General features: G+C 37.1%; 1 protein-coding gene across 1 annotated transcript in view; it reads left to right on the plus strand.

The window, feature by feature from the left end:
- EFCAB13 (EF-hand calcium binding domain 13) overlaps positions 1–19,334 on the plus strand; it is a 145,605-nt gene that overhangs the window by 76,938 nt on the left and 49,333 nt on the right. The window contains exons 21-24 of the mRNA XM_032429966.1: positions 2,643–2,687; positions 6,586–6,735; positions 9,432–9,503; positions 18,113–18,256. Coding sequence (XP_032285857.1) covers positions 2,643–2,687; positions 6,586–6,735; positions 9,432–9,503; positions 18,113–18,256 — 411 coding nt within the window. The remainder of the gene's footprint in view (positions 1–2,642; positions 2,688–6,585; positions 6,736–9,431; positions 9,504–18,112; positions 18,257–19,334) is intronic.

The raw sequence follows: 19,334 nt of genomic DNA on the forward strand, positions 1-19,334 counted from the left end.
CTCTAGACTCACACTTCCCTTCAGCCCTTCCTCACATGGCCTGTTTTTGAAACTTCTTACCAATGACTAATGACTAAATCATGGAACAACATAATGAGTTAAATTATACTTCTACATAAACTAGCTAATTTTAAAGTAACTTATTATACATTTCTCTTAATGAATCCTGAGAGATGATTTTTTAGATATATACTTTAGAAATGTGAAGGGTTTTTAAAAAAATATTTTATTTATTTATTCATTTATTTATTTGAGAGAGAGAGAGGGAGCCAGTGGGGGGAGGAGGAGAGGGAGAGAGAATCCCAAGCAGACTCCATTCTGGGTGTGGAGCCCAACGTGGGGCTCTGTCCCAAGACCCTGAGATCATGACCTGAGCCGAAATCAAAAGTCAGATGCCCAACTGACTGAGCTATTCCGGGAGGTCAGTTGTGGATTTCCTCTTCTAGATGTTTGATGTTATTGTGCTAAACATAATAACCTTTGCTGATTCTATAAATTGGGTGAAGTGAGGTGACAGGAGCAAGGGGTGTAGGGAAAGAAAATGGAAAGGGAAGGATTGGGGTTTGAGAGCAGTTGTGAAGAATGAGGGTATTTTTTACTGAAATGGTGAGCTCATTAATAGATAACTAGAGAAACTTTGGCATACTTTTTTGTTCATATAGGAATAGCCCACCCAGAACCCAGAATTTTAAGAAAATAATTTTAAGAATAAAGATAAGGGTTATAGAAAACTGTAGTGGAGAATGGATTGCTCTACTTATTTAAATGGCCACATGTGGGTAGTGGCTGCCATTTTGGACAGTGCAAATCTGGAAGAGTCCATCAGTTTTATTGTTATGTTCCAAAGATTTGGATCCATGGACTGAAGTACATGTTGTATATATATTCTCTGTGTTTGTAGCATTGAATGACATCATCAATTCATTGGACTCTATGGAAGAAAGTGATCAATCTGATAAGGACAAATATGCAGATGTACTTGGAAACACCAATAGAATTTATTTCACTGATGATAGTCTTCAAGAAATACTGGATGATTCCTTTGTTGAGGGTGAGTTAATTGAGTGACTTGTAATAAAAATTTCTTCTAAAATGTTATCCAAGGATTTTTAAATATTTTACCAAATACTAATTAAATCTTAATACTTAGTTCCTAATAATATTTAGTTAATATTGTAATATTTAGTTCCTAAATAATAGCGTAAATGTATTGAAATGTGATTTACTACAGACCAAATTTAGGGATATACCTTATATTCTATATCCACAGATATATCCATTTAGTAATTACAGTATCAAATTCCTGGATGATCTCTTGGACTGGATTGTAAAGTTGGTCTCAAAGTATTTATATATGTTGTTGTATGGCTTTGAAATGTTTCTTTTTAGTGCTCGCTTCGGCAGCACATATACTAAAATTGAAATGTTTCTTTTTAGATTAATTTCATTTCAAAGTTAATCCCTTTCCTTTTATGAATTTTAGAGAGGTCTTAATAGTTTTCTAGCTTTTTTTTTTTTAGGTGAAAGGCCCTTTGAAAAGTGCAAGTTATTGTTGGAACAATTAAAACATTTGTCTTTATAACACTCATATATAAGTGTTGAGCTGCTCTTTGATCTACTTACAAAGAATTTACCTGACCTATCTCTATTCTCAGCTGGGATATATCCTTATTTGGAAAGCCATTTCTTGCCTTAAATTTAGCTTCAGGTAAAAAATAAGATCAGATCTGCCTCTCAGGGAACAATTGGCAATGTGTGAAGACAGTTTAGATTGTCAAAACTGATGGGTGAGGGCTGCTGGCATCTAGTGAGTAGAAGCAAGGGATGCTGCTAACCATCCTATAATGTATGGGACAGTATCCCCCCAAACAATTATCTGGACCCAAATGTAATTTTACTGAGGTTGAGAAATCCTGTTTTAGAACTATCTTATAAAATTGCCAAACCTACTATTTTGAAAGTACTTTTTAATAGGTTAGTTGTTGTCGTTGTTGTTTTTTAATCCTGCTTAGAACAAGTAAAAAAAAATTAAGGTAAATATAATGTATTTTTATTCTAACCTCCTTTTGTTTTAAGGTAATACCTGGACTAGTTGTGAGTTATTCTAAACTGCTCTCTAACTGTAATATGGTCCATCTATGCAAATGGACATATTTTATTTCTATCACTTGTCTCTCAAATAGATCTCTGTAGCAATTTGCATTTTTGTAGAAAGTGTATACGATGAAGGGTATAACTGCAACTTGTCCCAAGGAAAAGCTCCAGGATTAGATAGATAGGTAGGCAAGCAGAACCAGAGAAGGACAATTCAGACTAATAATTAAATATTTTACTGAATATATGGGCCTGGGGATTAACCTGCCCTCTTAGGGAGAAAGGAAACATTTGTGACATTAGAATCTCAGTCACATTTAAGGAGCTTGGTGGAGGTTGACAAATCCATGGAGTCTAAGAAGTAAGAGGAAGATGAGTAGAGAATAATATTCTGGAAGCCAGTGGAAGATTTTGAGAAGAAGGGAATGGTCAATGAGAAATGTTACTGAGAAATGAAGTATTTAATCTATCCATTGGCTTTCTTTCAAACTGGATAAAATCAGGATGCTGTTCCTTATGGCATAATCTCTCTCCCTCTAAATTTGCAGATTTTAGGAAAGAAGCTTTGTCTTCAAATCTGAGACTACCAAAAGCAGATGATAAGAACTTTATATATATATATATATGAAAGCATTCCCTATAAAAGAGTTATTTTTTAGGATCATTGCCAGGTGCGAGTGGATTGATTCCTAGTCCATTTTTCCCACTCCAGCCAGAGTAATATTTTTTTCAAAAAAGTAAACTGATCATGTTATGTCTCCCTATTTTTAACTCTTTAAACATTTTCCGTTGCTGTTAGATAAAGATCAGAATCCTGCATGTCCTAGTCCTCTAGCACAATTTTGTACCATTACCCTTGTTTTCTATACTTTCAAATACATTGGCTTTCTTTCATTTCCTTAGATCTCTCTTTTCCTCCCACCACAAAGCCTTTGCATATTTTATTCCCTGGAATATTTTTCCCTGACCCTCTTTACCTAGTTAATGTTTACTCATCTTTCAGATGCGCGTCAGGTTCCTCTAGGGAGCCTATCATTATCTGCTAGTCTAGATCAGCTTCCTTTGTTATATGCTTTCATTAAACCATGTCTAATTCATAGCATTTATTTCATATTATAAGTACCCATTCATATTTTTTAAATGATACTAGAAATGCTCAGTATTTTTACCGTATAAAGTAACAAAAATAAGGGCATCTGGCTGGCTCAGTCAGTAGAGCATGTGACTCTTGATCTCAGGGTCAGAAGTTCAAGTCCCATGTTGGGTATAGAGCTTACTTAGAAAAAAATAAAGTAACAAAAATATTAAATAACTTAAATCATCTTAATTCGTTAATACCAAAATAATATAATTTTTCATTAGAAATTTTTTATTTGAGTATAGTGAACATACAATGTTATATTTGCTTCAGGTGTACAACATAGTGATTCAACTTCTCTATACATTATGCCATGCTCACCACAAATGTAACTACCATCGGTCACCATACAAAGCAATTACAATATCATTGACTATATTCCCTACACTGTGCCATGACATATTCATTACATAACTGGAAGCCTGTCTCTCCTACTCCCCTTCACCCATTTTGCCCATCTTACCCCCCTTCTCTCTGGACACCATCTGTTTGTTCTCTATATTGATAGGTCTGATTCTGCTTTTTTTTTTTTTTTTTAAGATTTTATTTATTTATTTGACAGAGAGAGAGAACACAAGCAGGGGGAACAGCAGAGGGAAAGGGAGAAGCAGGTACCCCGCTGAGCAAGGAGCCCTACACGGGGCTCAATTCCAGGACCCTGGGATCATGACCTGAGCTTAAGGCAGATGTTTAACCACCTGAGCCACTCAGGCACCCCCTGATTCTGCTCTTTGTTTGTTTTTTTATTTGTTTTGTTTTTGAGATTCGACGTATGAGTACAATCATATGGTATTTGTTTTTCTCAGTCTGACATATTTCACTTAGCATAATACCCTTTAGGTCCATCCATGTTGGCAAAATAGCAAAAAAAAAAAAAAAACAAACAAACAACAAAACTCATCCTTTTTCAGGGCTGTGTCATATTCCACAATATACTACATCTTTATTCATTCACCTACTGATGGACACTTGAGAACTTCCATATCTTGGCTTTTTTAAAGAGATTTTATTTATTTATTTGACAGAGAGAGACACAGCGAGAGAGGGAGCACAGCAGGGGGAGTGGGAGAGGGAGAAGCAGGCTTCCCGCTGAGCAGGGAGCCTGATGTGGGTCTCGATCCCAGGACCCTGGGATCATGACCTGAGCTGAAGGCAGATGCTTAATGACTGAGCCACCCAGGCACCCCCATATCTTGGCTTTTGTAAATAATACTGCAATACACATAGGAGTGCATACATCTTTTTGAATTAGTGTTTTGTTTTCTTTGGGTAAATACCCAGTAGTGGAATTATTGGGTCATATGGTATTTCTATTTTTAATTTTTCGAGGAAACTCCATATTGTTTTTCACAGCAGCTGTACCAATTTATATTCCACCAACAGTGCACAAGGGTTCCTTTTTCTCCACATCCTTGCCAACACTTGTTACTTCTTATGTTTTTGATTCTAGCCATTCTGACAGGTGTAAGGTGACATCTCATTGTGATTTTGATTTGCATTTCCCTGAGATTAGTGATGTTGAATATCTTTTCTTATGTCTGTTGGCCATCTGTAATGTCTTCTTCAGAATCCTCTGCCCATGTTAAAATCTGACTGTTTTACAGTCAGATTTTTAATTATTTGATTAATGATTCTTTCTCTTACGTGCCTGGAAGGGTCATTGAGCCAAGAACTGTGTCTCCATTTTGCTCCAGATCCTAGCATTGTTTCTCCAGATCCTAGCACAATCCTGGCTTTCAGCAGGCTCTTAGTAGTAGCTACTATTAATAATTAATATTATATAATATTTACTGTGCTAGGTATTGTTCCAAATCTTTTATGTTATCAACTCATAATTGTAAATATTTATGGAATGAATGAATGACAATAAATCTGTCTTATCTCATTAGTCTCATCCCTCATCACTTCTGCATTTGTATTTATTTTATAGCCATACTACTTATTACAATTTAAATTGGCTCTATTTGCTTTTGGTTCCATATCTTTGTATGTGCTGTTTCCTTTCTACACATTTTCTATCAGACACACTCATATTTTTTCCCCTACACTCAGCTCAAACGTCACTTCTCATCCCATAAGACTTTTCAGAGTTGTAGGTTAGGTGAACTGTCTCAGTGCTTTCATAATATCTTGTGCATATTTTTCTCATTGTACCAACTATATAATGTATTATAATTTTATTTACAGACATGACAGATTCAGTCTCTGTCTTCAAGGAATTTATAGGAAACTTTTTTTTTTAATAGGAAACTCTTTGATGAGAGTGCTGAAATTTTCATTGTTGGTCTTAGTAGCTGCAAAATAAATGTTAGTAGAATGAATAAAGGTCTAAAATGGTATTATGGTATTCTTTCCAAGTGAAGGTTTAGATCTGTTGGTTTAACGCATCAATTTTCAGACTGTGGAAACATATACAATTACTTCATTTTGGGATTGAGAGAGAAATAGAGTGGGAAATGGTCTTGATGAAAAATTAGAACACCCAATAATGATCACGTTTTATATTTTAAATTGGTGTGGTATCAACAGGACTACCCCATTTGGTTGTATGGGCTGTGCCTTGCCCAAAGACGCTTGGTTGAGAGGGTACACGTAGAGACTGAAAAGCACTCCGTATTTCACTGTGCTCTTCAGGCTTGGACCCAGTGCTAGATTGCAGCTGCCCAGAGGAAGGTGTGCCTCTTTGTAATTGATGCATACAGAGTGGTGCCCTTTTTCAGTCACACAAAAGCACAACATGGACTGGTAGTGGCCCTGGGGATCAAGAGCTTTAATCTCAAATTTTAGCCTTTTTTTGTTTACTTTATCAGTTGATAGAAATCTTTAGACCTACATGTAGAGGACTTAACTATTATATAAGAAAGGCTTACAGCTCATTCGGAATTTAATAGATTAATGGATTCAGATAACCCATCATATTCTCTTCGGCAGGTAATTTTTTGGTTTTAAATGCTGCTTGAGATAATTGGTTGTTAGTTTTATTTATTTTTATTTATTTATTTATTTATTTATTTATTTATTTATTTATTTGACAGAGAGAGATACAGCGAGAGAGGGAACACAAGCAGGGGGAGTGGGAGAGGGAGAAGCAGGCTTCCCGCGGAGCCAGGAGCCCGATGTGGGGCTCGATCCCAGGACCCCGGGATCATGACCTGAGCCGAAGGCAGACACTTAACGACTGAGCCACCCAGGCGCCCCGGTTGTTAGTTTTAAATAGAAAATATTTTACTTTTGTTCTACAGAGATTTTAGTTAAATATATATACTTAATTTGATAGTTCACCTATAATGGACTTTGGACAAAATATTTTGCACTTTTTAAAACAATAGTATATTATATATATTTATTTATCTTTGTAGAGATTAAAGAAGCTGCTCATATCTTGTCAAGTGTTGATAATGGCAAGATTGGTATACCTAACTTGGAACGTGCCCTGGAAAGTTTGAATGTTAATTTGACTGAGGAGGACATCAGTGAAGCCCTTAAATGTTGTGACATCAGTGGTGAGCATTTTTTTGGCTTGAGATTCTTTTCATTTTTCCCTGTTTATAAGAAATAGTCTTAAAGCATATATATGTGGGTAAAATGCTAAGGGTAGTCACACTGGAGACTTAGGCTGATACAAATTAGAGCCAAAATAGTCTTCTAATTTAAATATTTATTGACCATATCTATCTGTTCATACTTATCTGGATATGTATACTTATTTAGATAATTACCATTCATTTCTTGTAAGCATGGGTGGGAAAACACCATTGTGTTAAAACAAAGACATGATACCAGCAGCTTCATTTTGACATGCAGTCTTTCTTCAGAGGGGATCCACCTTCATCTGTCCTTTTATAGTACTTGTCTCATTCTGTTTTTTAACCAAAGGAAATACCCAAAGTTTCACTACATTTTAGAAGAACAGTTATTTAGTTTTCGTCATTGTTTCCAAGTGGGCATATATTTATCTGTGTTTTCCATTTTTAACTTCATGTAATATGTACTTGATCTCCTTTCCTATATATATTCACTCTTAAGTGTCAAATCAAGTGGGAATACTTTTAGAAGCTGATGAGTTTCACTGGTTTTAGGTGGCTTTTTATTTGGGGCTTATCTTAACCAGCTTGTTTTTTCTATAGGAATTCCATGAGTCTGTGTTTAAGAGTACCTCCCCAGCACAGTTTGGTTATTGCCTTTGCCAGGTACCCTAGATTATTATTGACCTCAGTCAATTTATGTTTTGACCTGGGGTTTCTCATATCATGAGAGCAGTATAAATTTAGACTCTAAACCCACAAGAGATGCAAGAGATTCTTCACAGGAGATTTTTTTTCCCCACTGCCTCTCAGAATTAGGAAGATTTAGGTCTCCTTGTTGTTTACCTGGGCCTGTGAATACAGTATTTTAATCTCCCTTTCACTGGATTGAACTTCTTTAAGCATTCCAGTTTTTGTTTTATTAACATATAATGTATTATTTGTTTCAGGGGTACAGGTCTGTGATTCATCATTCTTAAACAATTCACAGTGCTCACCATAGTACCTACCCTCCCTGATGTCCATCATCCAGCCACCCCATCCCTCCCACCACCCTCCACTCCAGCAATCCTCAGTTTGTTTCCTGAGACTAAGAGTCTCTTATGGTTTGTCTCCCTCTCCGGTTTTGTCTTGTTTCATTTTTCCCTCCCTTCCCTATGATCCTCTGTCTTGTTTCTCAAATTCCTCATATCAGTGAGATCATATGATAATTTTCTTTCTCTGATTGACTTATTTCACTTAGCATAATACCCTCTAGTTCCATCCCCATCATTGCAAATGGCAAGATTTCATTTTTTTGTTGGCTGCGTAATATTCCATTGTATATATACACCACATCTTCTTTATCCATTCATCTGTTGATGGACATCTAGGCTCTTTCCATAGTTTGGCTATTGTTTGGACATTGCTGCTATAAAGATTGGGGTGCATGTGACCCTTCGGATCACTACATTTGTATCTTTGGGGTAAATACCCAGTAGTGCAATTGCTGGGTTGTAGGGTGGCTCTATTTTCAACTTTTTGAGGAACCTCCAGACATCCCTGCCGTGTTCCTGACCTTAGGGGGAAAGCTCTCAGTTTTTCCACATTGAGTATGATATTCGCTGTGGGTTTTTCATAGATGGCTTTTATGATATTGAGGTATGTACTCTCTATCCCTACACTGTGAAGAGTTTTAATCAAGAAAGGATGCTGTACTTTGTCAAATGCTTTTTCTGCATCTATTGAGAGGATCATATGGTTCTTGTTCTTTCTTTTTTAATGTGTTGTATCACATTGATTGATTTGCAAAGCATCCCAGTTTTATTTGGTATCTAAATTCAAGCTCTCAATGTAGCATGGACCCAAGTTTTCTTTTATGAATATGCATGAGCATTTAAATCAAGCACCTTTCCACTTTGGGATCTGATATGTATCCCCAAATAGCAGTAGGCTTAGTACTCACTGTTTTCTACTCTTGATCTCTGTGCCCACTTAACGTATTATTATTTACTTTTCCTATAACTTAGTCATGCATTTATAGAATATTGTAGTTCATACAGCATCTCTAAGGATTTGCAGTGTGATGATTTCTGTGCTACCCAGCTTGCCATTTTGTTATAAGTTAAAGTCTCTTTAATGTAGTTGATAGTTCTATATTTTCTGCTGTGGTAACATTATTGTGTCTTACTTCAAGTGTTTGTGTGTTCTAATAGTTAACATTGTCACCTCTGGCCTGAGACTACCTCGTTTGATACCACATTCTCTAGCACTTTCTGGCTTTTGTGACCTAGACAAGTTATTTAATTTCTCTTTGCTTTCATCCTTTAAAGATAGGCATATCAAGCATACCCATGTTATAGAATTATTTTGAAGATTTTGGTTAATAAATGTAAAGCATCATAAAAGGATCCTTAGTATGTATAAGGAACTGAAAAGTTATGTAAGTCTTTTTTTTATTATGCTCAATTAGACAACATATAGTAGAACTCAAAAAAATTAGCTATTGAGATCATTAACTGTTCAATGGATAGTTCCTAAAAGTATGAAAAATTATATTGAAATAGTTTCAGTCGTTTGAGATAGAAAATAAGGTAGAATGGAATTTTAGGTGTTGTAAGTTAGAACGTTTACTTTAGGTACAAATTCACAGTATCAGGTTTTTAATGTCAGCATGCTTGATTTTGACTTTACAGATAATAAGGAGGTGAATTTAAAAGATTTCTTTGAAAGAATTAAAGAAAGTCCACATTTCAAAGAGTCCATAGGTAAGTGAATACTACTAGTTCAAAGACAAATGACTGTAAAATAAAGATATGAAATGATATTAAAAAATCAATATATGGATTTCAAGTTTTTACACTGTAGGCTCTATAGGGTTTTTTTTTCTTTTTTTATTGTTATGTTAATCCCCATACATTACATCATTAGTTTTAGATGTAGTGTTCCATGATTCATTGTTTGTGCATAACACCCAGTGCTCCATGCAGAACATGCCCTCCTCAATACCCATCACCAGGCTAACCCAACCTCCCACCCCCCTCCCCTCTAGAACCCTCAGTTTGTTTTTCAGAGTCCATTGTCTCTCATGGTTCATCTACCCCTCCGATTTCCCCCCCTTCATTCTTCCCCTCCTGCTACCTTCTTTTTTTTTTTTTTCCTTAACATATATTGCATTATTTGTTTCAGAAGTACAGATCTGAGATTCAACAGTCTTGCACAATTCACAGCGCTTACCAGAGCACATACCCTCCCCAGTGTCTATCACCCAGTCACCCAACCCTCCCACCCCACCCCCCACTCCAGCAACCCTCAGTTTGTTTCCTGAGATTAAGAATTCCTCATATCAGTGAGGTCATATGATACATGTCTTTCTCTGTTTGACTTTTTTCGCTCAGCATAATACCCTCCAGTTCCATCCACGCCATTGCAAATGGCAAGATCTCATTCCTTTTGATGGCTGCATAATATTCCATTATATATATATACCACATCTTCTTTATCCATTCATCTGTCGATGGACATCTTGGCTCTTTCCACAGTTTGGCTATTGTGGACATTGCTGCTATAAACATCGGGGTGCACGTACCCTTTCTGATCCCTACTTTTGTATCTTTGGGGTAAATACCCAGTAGTGCAATTGCTGGATCATATGGTAGCTCTATTTTCAACTTTTTGAGGAACCTCCATACTGTTTTCCAGAGTGGCTGCACCAGCTTGCATTCCCACCAACAGTGTAGGAGGGTTCCCCTTTCTCCACATCCCCGCCAACATCTGTCATTTCCTGACTTGTTAATTTTAGTCATTCTGACTGGTGTGAGGTGGTATCTCATTGAGGTTTTGATTTGGATTTCCCTGATGCCGAGCGATATTGAGCTCTTTTTCATGTGTCTGTTGGCCATTTGGATGTCTTCTTTGGAAAAATGTCTGTTCACGTCTTCTGCCCATTTCTTGATTGGATTCTTTGTTCTTTGGGTGTTGAGTTTGATAAGTTCTTTATAGATTTTGGATACTAGCCCTTTATCTGATATGTCATTTGCAAATATCTTCTCCCCTTCTGTCGGTTGTCTTTTGGTTTTGTTGACTGTTTCCTTTGCTTTGCAAAAGCTTTTGATCTTGATGAAGTCCCAATAGTTCATTTTTGCCCTTGCTTCCCTTGCCTTTGGCGATGTTTCTAGGAAGAAGTTGCTGCGGCTGAGGTCGAAGAGGTTGCTGCCTGTGTTCTCCTTTAGGATTTTGATGGACTCCTGTTTCACATTGAGGTCTTTCAACCATTTGGAGTCTATTTTTGTGTGTGGTGTAAGGAAATGGTCCAGTTTCGTTCTTCTGCATGTGGCTATCCAATTTTCCCAACACCATTTGTTGAAGAGACTGTCTTTTTTCCATTGGACATTCTTTCCTGCTTTGTCAAAGATGAGTTGACCATAGAGTTGAGGGTCCATTTCTGGGCTCTCTATTCTGTTCCATTGATCTATGTGTCTGTTTTTGTGCCAGTACCATACTGTCTTGATGATGACAGCTTTGTAATAGAGCTTGAAGTCCAGAATTGTGATGCCGCCAGCTTTGCTTTTCTTTTTCAACATTCCTCTGGCTATTTGGGGTCTTTTCTGGTTCCATACAAATTTTAGGATTATTTGTTCCATTTCTTTGAAAAAAGTGGATGGTATTTTGATGGGGATTGCATTGAATGTGTAGATTGCTCTAGGTAGCATTGACATCTTCACAATATTTGTTCTTCCAATCCATGAGCATGGAATGTTTTTCCATTTCTTTGTGTCTTCCTCAATTTCTTTCATGAGTATTCTATAGTTTTCTGAGTACAGATCCTTTGCCTCTTTGGTTAGATTTGTGCCTAGGTATCTTATGGTTTTGGGTGCAATTGGAAATGGGATCAACTCCTTAATTTCTCTTTCTTCTGTCTTGTTGTTGGTGTATAGGAATGCCACTGATTTCTGTGCATTGATTTTATATCCTGCCACTTTACTGAATTCCTGTATGAGTTCTAGCAATTTTGGGGTGGAGTCTTTGGGGTTTTCCACATAAAGTATCATATCATCTGCAAAGAGTGAGAGTTTGACTTCTTCTTTGCCAATTTGGATGCCTTTTATTTCTTTTTGTTGTCTGGTTGCTGTGGCTAGGACTTCTAATACTATGTTGAATAGCAGTGGTGATAGTGGACATCCCTGCCGCGTTCCTGACCTTAGGGGGAAAGCTCTCAGTTTTTTCCCATTTAGAATGATACTCGCTGTAGGTTTTTCATAGATGGCTTTTATGATATTGAGGTATGTACCCTCTATCCCTATACTCTGAAGACTTTTGATCAAGAAAGGATGCTGTACTTTGTCAAATGCTTTTTCTGCATCTATTGAGAGGATCATATGATTCTTGTTCTTTCTTTTGTTAATGTATTGTATCACGTTGATTGATTTGCGGATGTTGAACCAACCTTGCAGCCCAGGGATAAATCCCACTTGGTCATGGTGAATAATCCTTTTAATGTACTGTTGGATCCTATTGGCTAGTATTTTGGTGAGAATTTTTGTATCCATGTTCATCAGGGATATTGGTCTGTAGTTCTCCTTTTTGATGCGGTCTTTGTCTGGTTTTGGGATCAAGGTAATGGTCGCCTCATAAAATGAGTTTGGAAGTTTTCCTTCCATTTCTATTTTTTGGAACAGTTTCAGAAGGATAGGTATTAATTCTTCTTTAAATGTTTGGTAGAATTCCCCTGGGAAGCCATCTAGCCCTGGGCTTTTGTTTTTTGGGAGATTTTTGATGACTGCTTCAATTTCCTTAGTGGTTATAGGTCTGTTCAGGTTTTCTATTTCTTCCTGGTTCAGTTTTGGTAGTTGATACATCTCTAGGAATGCATCCATTTCTTCCAGGTTATCTAATTTGCTGGCATAGAGTTGCTCATAATATGTTCTTATAATTGTTTGTATTTCTTTGGTGTTTGTTGTGATCTCTCCTCTTTCATTCATGATTTTGTTTATTTGGGTCATTTCTCTTTTCTTTGTAGTCTCTATAGTTTTAAAAAAGGATTTTAAGCAGCTTATAAAATATAAATAATACAGGAATATAAAACACAAGTGAGGAAAATGGGACAAAGTTATAATGGAGGGAAAAGAAATAAAACAGGGTTGGAGAAGATACATAGTAAACACCTTTTCTGTTATTACAAAGTCCTTCCTCAAGAAGAGGTAAGTTTTTCTTCATTCAAGGGGTTCTGGATCTGTGAAGGAAATCCGGTCTGGAAATCAGGTGAGGGATCACTACTCTCTGTTGTGTCATCTCAGGTTAGGCCTCTGGAGTTTTCAGGTCTCCTCAGCTGGACTGCCCATCTATTTCATTTATGGAAATCTTAACTTCAACTAATCGGTTTCTCTAAATCCTCGTGGTATTGATCCCCGTATCATTCGTATTGCCATATCATCTCTGTTGCCTAACCACATCATTTTGCCCCTGCTGTATAAAGACTGTTGCTTGGTCTTTGTCCCCGAAGTTCCTCTCATCCTCCTTAAAATTAGGGAGGTATTGAAATTTCAATACCGGCATCTTTTCCTAACCCCCACGTCTACAGGGAACAACTACAAAGAACTCTCCACAGATGCAGACACCCCTGTCACAATGTATTTCTCAATGCTTTGGTGAAACAAATGTCTTTTCTTTTTTACATTTTAATATCTCTAAAATTAGAACACCTTTATAATTGATGGCATTATTTATCAGATGTACATTTTTATTGAGATATAATTCAATACCATAAAATCCATCCTTTTTAAGTGTACAGTTCAGTGGGTTTTGGCGTATTCACAAAGTTGTACAACCAGCACACTCTAATTCTGGGACATTTTCATTGCCTCAAAAAGAACCCTGTAGCCTTTAGTAGTTATTTCCACCTCTCCCCAGCCACTGACAACCACTAATCTACTTTCTGTCTATATTGATTTGCCTATTATGAATGCTTCATATAACTGGAATCCTATTACATGTGGTTTTTGTGTCTGACTTCTTTCATTTAGCATACTGTTTTCAAGATTCATTTGTATTATAGCATAAATGAGTACTTCATTCCTTTTTTGGTGGAATAATACTCTATTATATGGTTATACCACATTTTCTTTGGCCATTTATCAGTTCATAGACATTTGGGTTGTTTCCATTTTTGGGCTATTATCAATAATACTGCTATGAATATTTTTGTACTTTGAGTACAGGTTTTTGTGTGGACGTATATTTTCATTTCTCTTGGGTATATACCTGGGAATGGAATTGCTGAGTCACGTGATAACTTTATGTTCAACTTGAGGAACTGGAGTGTTTTCCGAAGCAGCTGCCCCATTTTACATTCTCACAAGCAATGTACATTTCTTTATATCCTTGTCAACACTTGTTACTGTCTTTTTTATTATAGCCTAGTCTAACAAGGATCTCACCATGATTTTGTTTCGCATTTCCTTGGTGGCTAATGATGTTGAACATCTTTTCATGTGTTTATTGGCCATTTGTATATCTTCTTTGGAGACATGTATCCTTTGCTTATTTTAAAATTGGGTTATTTGTCAAGTTGTAAGAGTTCATATATTCTGGATACTACACCTTTATCAGATACATGATTTGCAAATCTTTTCTCCCATTTCCTGGGTCTTTTTTATTTCTTGATGGTGTCCTTTGAAGCAATCACCATACATTACATCATTAGTTTTTGATGTAGTGTTCCATGATTCATTGTTTGTGTATAACACCCAGTGCTCCATTCAATATGTGCCCTCTTTAATACCCATCACCAGGCTAACCCATCCCCCCACCACCCTCCCCTCTAGAACCCTCAGTTTGTTTCTCAGAGTCTATAGTCTCTCATGGTTTGTCTCCCCTTCCAATTTCCCCTTCATTTTACCCTTCCTACTATCTTCTTTTTTTTTTAACATATAATGTATTATTTGTTTCAGAGGTACAGATCTGTGATTCAACAGTCTTACACATTTCACAACACTCACCATAGCACATACCCTCCCCAATGTCTATCACCCAGCCACCCCATCCCTCCCACCCCTCACCACTCCAGCAACCCTCAGTTTGTTTCCTGAGATTAAGAATTCCTCCTATCAGTGAGATCATATGATACATGTCTTTCTCTGTTTGACTTATTTCGCTCAGCATAATACCCTCCATTTCCATCCACGTTGTTGCAAATGGCAAGATTTCATTTTTTTTTTTTTTTAAAGATTTTATTTATTTATTTGAGAGAGAGAGAGAGAGAGAGCACATGAGAGGGGGAGGGCCAGAGGGAGAAGCAGACTCCCTGCTGAGCAGGGAGCCCGATGCGGGACTCGATCCTGGGACTCCAGGATCATGACCTGAGCCGAAGGCAGTCGCTTAACCAACTGAGCTACCCAGGCGCCCCAAGATTTCATTTTTTTGATGGCTGCATAATATTCCATTGTATATATGTATACCACATCTTCTTTATCCATTCATCTGTCGATGGACATCTTGGCTCTTTCCATAGTTTAGCTATTGTGGACATTGCTGCTATAAACATCGGGGTGCATGTACCCCTTCGGATCACTACATTTGTATCTTTGGGGTAAATACCCAGTAGTGCAATTGCTGGATCATATGGTAGCTCTATTTTCAACTTTTTGAGGAACTTCCAGACTGTTTTCCAGAGTGGCTGCACCAGCTTGCATTCCCACCAACAGTGTAGGAGGGTTCCCCTTTCTCCGCATCCCCGCCAACATCTGTCCTTTCCTGACTTGTTAATTTTAGCCATTCTGACTGGTGTGAGGTGGTATCTCATTGAGGTTTTGATTTGGATTTCCCTGATGCCGAGTGATGTTGAGCACTTTTTCATGTGTCTGTTGGCCATTTGGATATCTTCTTTGGAAAAATGTCTGTTTATGTCTTCTGCCCATTTCTTGATTGGATTCTTTGTTCTTTGGGTGTTGAGTTTGATAAGTTCTTTATAGATTTTGGATACTAGCCCTTTATCTGATATGTCATTTGCAAATATCTTCTCCCCTTCTGTCGGTTGTCTTTTGGTTTTGTTGACTGTTTCCTTTGCTTTGCAAAAGCTTTTGATCTTGATGAAGTCCCAATAGTTCATTTTTGCCCTTGCTTCCCTTGCCTTTGGCGATGTTTCTAGGAAGAAGTTGCTGCGGCTGAGGTCGAAGAGGTTGCTGCCTGTGTTCTCCTTTAGGATTTTGATGGACTCCTGTTTCACATTGAGGTCTTTCAACCATTTTGAGTCTATTTTTGTGTGTGGTATAAGGAAGTGGCCCAGTTTCATTCTTCTGCATGTGGCTGTCCAATTTTCCCAACAGCATTTGTTGAAGAGACTGTCTTTTTTCCATTGGACATTCTTTCCTGCTTTGTCAAAGATGAGTTGACCGTAGAGTTGAGGGTCCATTTCTGGGCTCTCTATTCTGTTCCGTTAATCTACGTCTCTGTTTTTGTGCCAGTACCATACTGTCTTGATGATGACAGCTTTGTAATAGAGCTTGAAGTCCGGAATTGTGATGCCACCGGCTTTGCTTTTCTTTTTCAACATTCCTCTGGCTATTCAGGGTCTTTTCTGGTTCCATACAAATTTTAGGATTATTTGTTCCATTTCTTTGAAAAAAGTTGATGGTATTTTCATAGGGATTGCATTGAATGTGTAGATTGCTCTAGGTAGCATTGACATCTTCACAATATTTGTTCTTCCAATCCATGAGCATGGAATGTTTTTCCATTTCTTTGTGTCTTCCTCAATTTCTTTCATGAGTATTCTATAGTTTTCTGAGTACAGATCCTTTGCCTCTTTGGTTAGATTTATTCCTAGGTAGCTTATGGTTTTGGGTGCAGTTGTAAATGGGATTGACTCCTTAATTTCTCTTTCTTCTGTCTTGTTGGTGGTGTATAGAAATGCCACTGATTTCAGCACAGAAGTTTTTAAGTTGGGTGAAATCCAATTTATATTTTCTTTTGTCACTTCTTTTGATGTCACATCTAAAGATAATCCAAGATCATGAAGATTTATACTAGTGTTTTCTTCTGAGAGTTTTATAGTTTTAGCCTTTTAATTTCAATCTTTGATTCGAGTTAATGTTTGTATGTAGTGTGAGATGGGAGTCCACTTTAATTCTTTTGCATGCAGATATTCAGTTATCCCAGCATCATTTGTTGACAAGATTATACTTTCCCCATTAAAGGGTTTTGGCATCCTTGTCAAAAATCAATTGATCGTAAGTGTATGATTTATTTCTCGACTCTCAATTCCATTCCATTGATTTTTATTTATTCTTATGCCAGTACCACATGGTCATGATTACTACAGCTTTGTGGTAAAGTAATAACCTAAGCAATAATCTTTAACCAGAGCAGGGCTTCAGAATTACGTGTAAGCTTGATCCACCTGGTTCTACTTCTGGGCTATGATTGATTAGCTTATATCAAACCAACCCTCCTGCTGAGAATAACTAGTAATATCTGGACTAAATTAAACAGCATCAACAACCACAACTGTTTGAAGGCATTGGAAAGCAACCAAAGCTGTCAGGGTTTGTGGGGCTATAAGATAAATACAAAGAGTGTGACTTGTAGCAGCAACAGCAGCTGCTGCTGCTTCCTGTCTGTTTTGTCTCTGTAACATAACTCTAAGTGAAATAAAGCAAATTTTGATGTAAATTCATTTGTAATGCTTCACAGTTATTTCAGAGGCCACATATGAAGTATTATGTAGCCAAAGGCAGAAAGGTTGACCACTTACATATGTCAACTTGAAAGGCACATTAGTTAAGAGCATGGGTTTTGGAAGTATGGTGCCTGGACTTGAATCCTGGCCCTGCCACTTACTACCAATATATTCTTTAGTAAATCACTTAACCTCAATTTCTTCATCTGAAAAATAGGGATAATAATGCCTATCTTGGAATTGTAATAAGGCTTAAATATGGAAAGTAGAAGTACTTAGAACAGTCTGTAGCACTTAGTAAGTTTTCAGTAACTGCTAGCTATTATAATACATAATGGTTTTTAAAACTATACTAGTAGTTTCATGTAAAATTCTTTTATGCTGGGGCGCTGGGTGACTCAGTCAGTTGGGCATCTGCCTTCAGCTCAGGTGATGATCCCGGGGTCCTGGGGTCAAGTCCTGCTTCAGGATCCCTGCTCAGTGGGGAGCCTGCTTCTCCCTCTCCCTTTGCCTCAGCCCTCCCCCGTGCTCGAGCTCTCTTGCGCATGCGCTCTCTTTCACACACTCTCTCTCTCAAATAAAAGCTTTAAAAAAATAAAACAAAATAAAATTCTGTTATGCAACCCAAGCTTTTTAAGTGAAAGTGAATAATATACTCTTATTTCTGCTGTTGAAATATTTGTTTTTGCTCTTTTTTTGCAGCTACACAGCTACTCTTAGCTACTACCCAAATTCTCCAGAATGATCTAATTGATGCCTCTGAACTCAAAGCATTATTGATAAACAATGACTTTTATGCAGCTAATGTTTTACTTAATGAAGTATTAAGACATGAACCTGAACCTGGTGAGTAGTTTGAATGCATCTGTGTTATAAATGCATCTCCTACCAGTGGGGGTGGGAGATGTATGGATGGGATACACAGCAATGGAAGGCATCCTGTGGGAGCTGCAGTGGGATGACTGGGGAACATCAGTGCTGCCCTGGTGTGCCAAGCCTGAGCCCTGTGAAACCAAATGGAGGGGTAAGTCAGGGCCTACTTTATACCTGTAGGTGGCAGTACTTGGTAGATGAGGTTACTTTGAACTGACTGGCATGGGTAGTACTCAATCAGAATGCCATGCACAGAATACAACAGAGTCCTTGAGGCCCTTTGCCAGGTGTCAGCCCTTTAGAAGGTAAACTATGCTGATATCCAGGAATACCTCTGGGGGTATTGCACATGGTGTTGGCTCAGGGAAGCAGATATTTATAGATGTACAAAATAATTTCATTATTTTAATGACTGATATTGTTGAATATTATCTTTGCTATATTTTCAAAAGAGATGGAGAGTAGTCTTTATTTTTCTATTCTCTGTAAGAGATTCCTCAGATGTTAAGTAGAACCCACAGGTGAAGCCTAATGGGCCTAAAGATTTATTTATGGGAAAGTTCTGGATTATTGATTTAATTTCTTAAATTGTATGGGATTACAAAGAAAATAGTATATTTTCTTGTTAATATTGGCAGGCTCTATTTTTATAGGAATTTGTCCATTTCATCTGACTTTTCAAATTTATTGGATAAAGTTGTCCTTGACCTCACTTTTTATCTTTTTTGATGTCTGCCTGATCTGTAATAATATCTTCATTTTCATTCTCGGTATTGGTGATTTGGAGCTTTTTTTTTTTCACTCAGTCTCCACAGAATTTTTCTTTTCCTTTTTGTAAAATTGAGATATAACGGACATAGAATATTTTGTAAGTTTAGGGTGTACATTGTGTTGATTTGATACATATATATTGCAATATGATTATCACCATAGGGCTAGCTAACACCTCTATCACATCACATAATTATAATTTCTTTTTTGTGGTGAGAACATTTAAGGTCTAGTCTCTTAGCAAACTTTCAAGTATATAATACAGTATTAGGTCAGCACA

Source organism: Phoca vitulina, unplaced genomic scaffold (assembly GCF_004348235.1).
Source record: "Phoca vitulina isolate PV1807 unplaced genomic scaffold, GSC_HSeal_1.0 scaffold41, whole genome shotgun sequence".
Taxonomy (NCBI): Eukaryota; Metazoa; Chordata; class Mammalia; order Carnivora; family Phocidae; genus Phoca; species Phoca vitulina.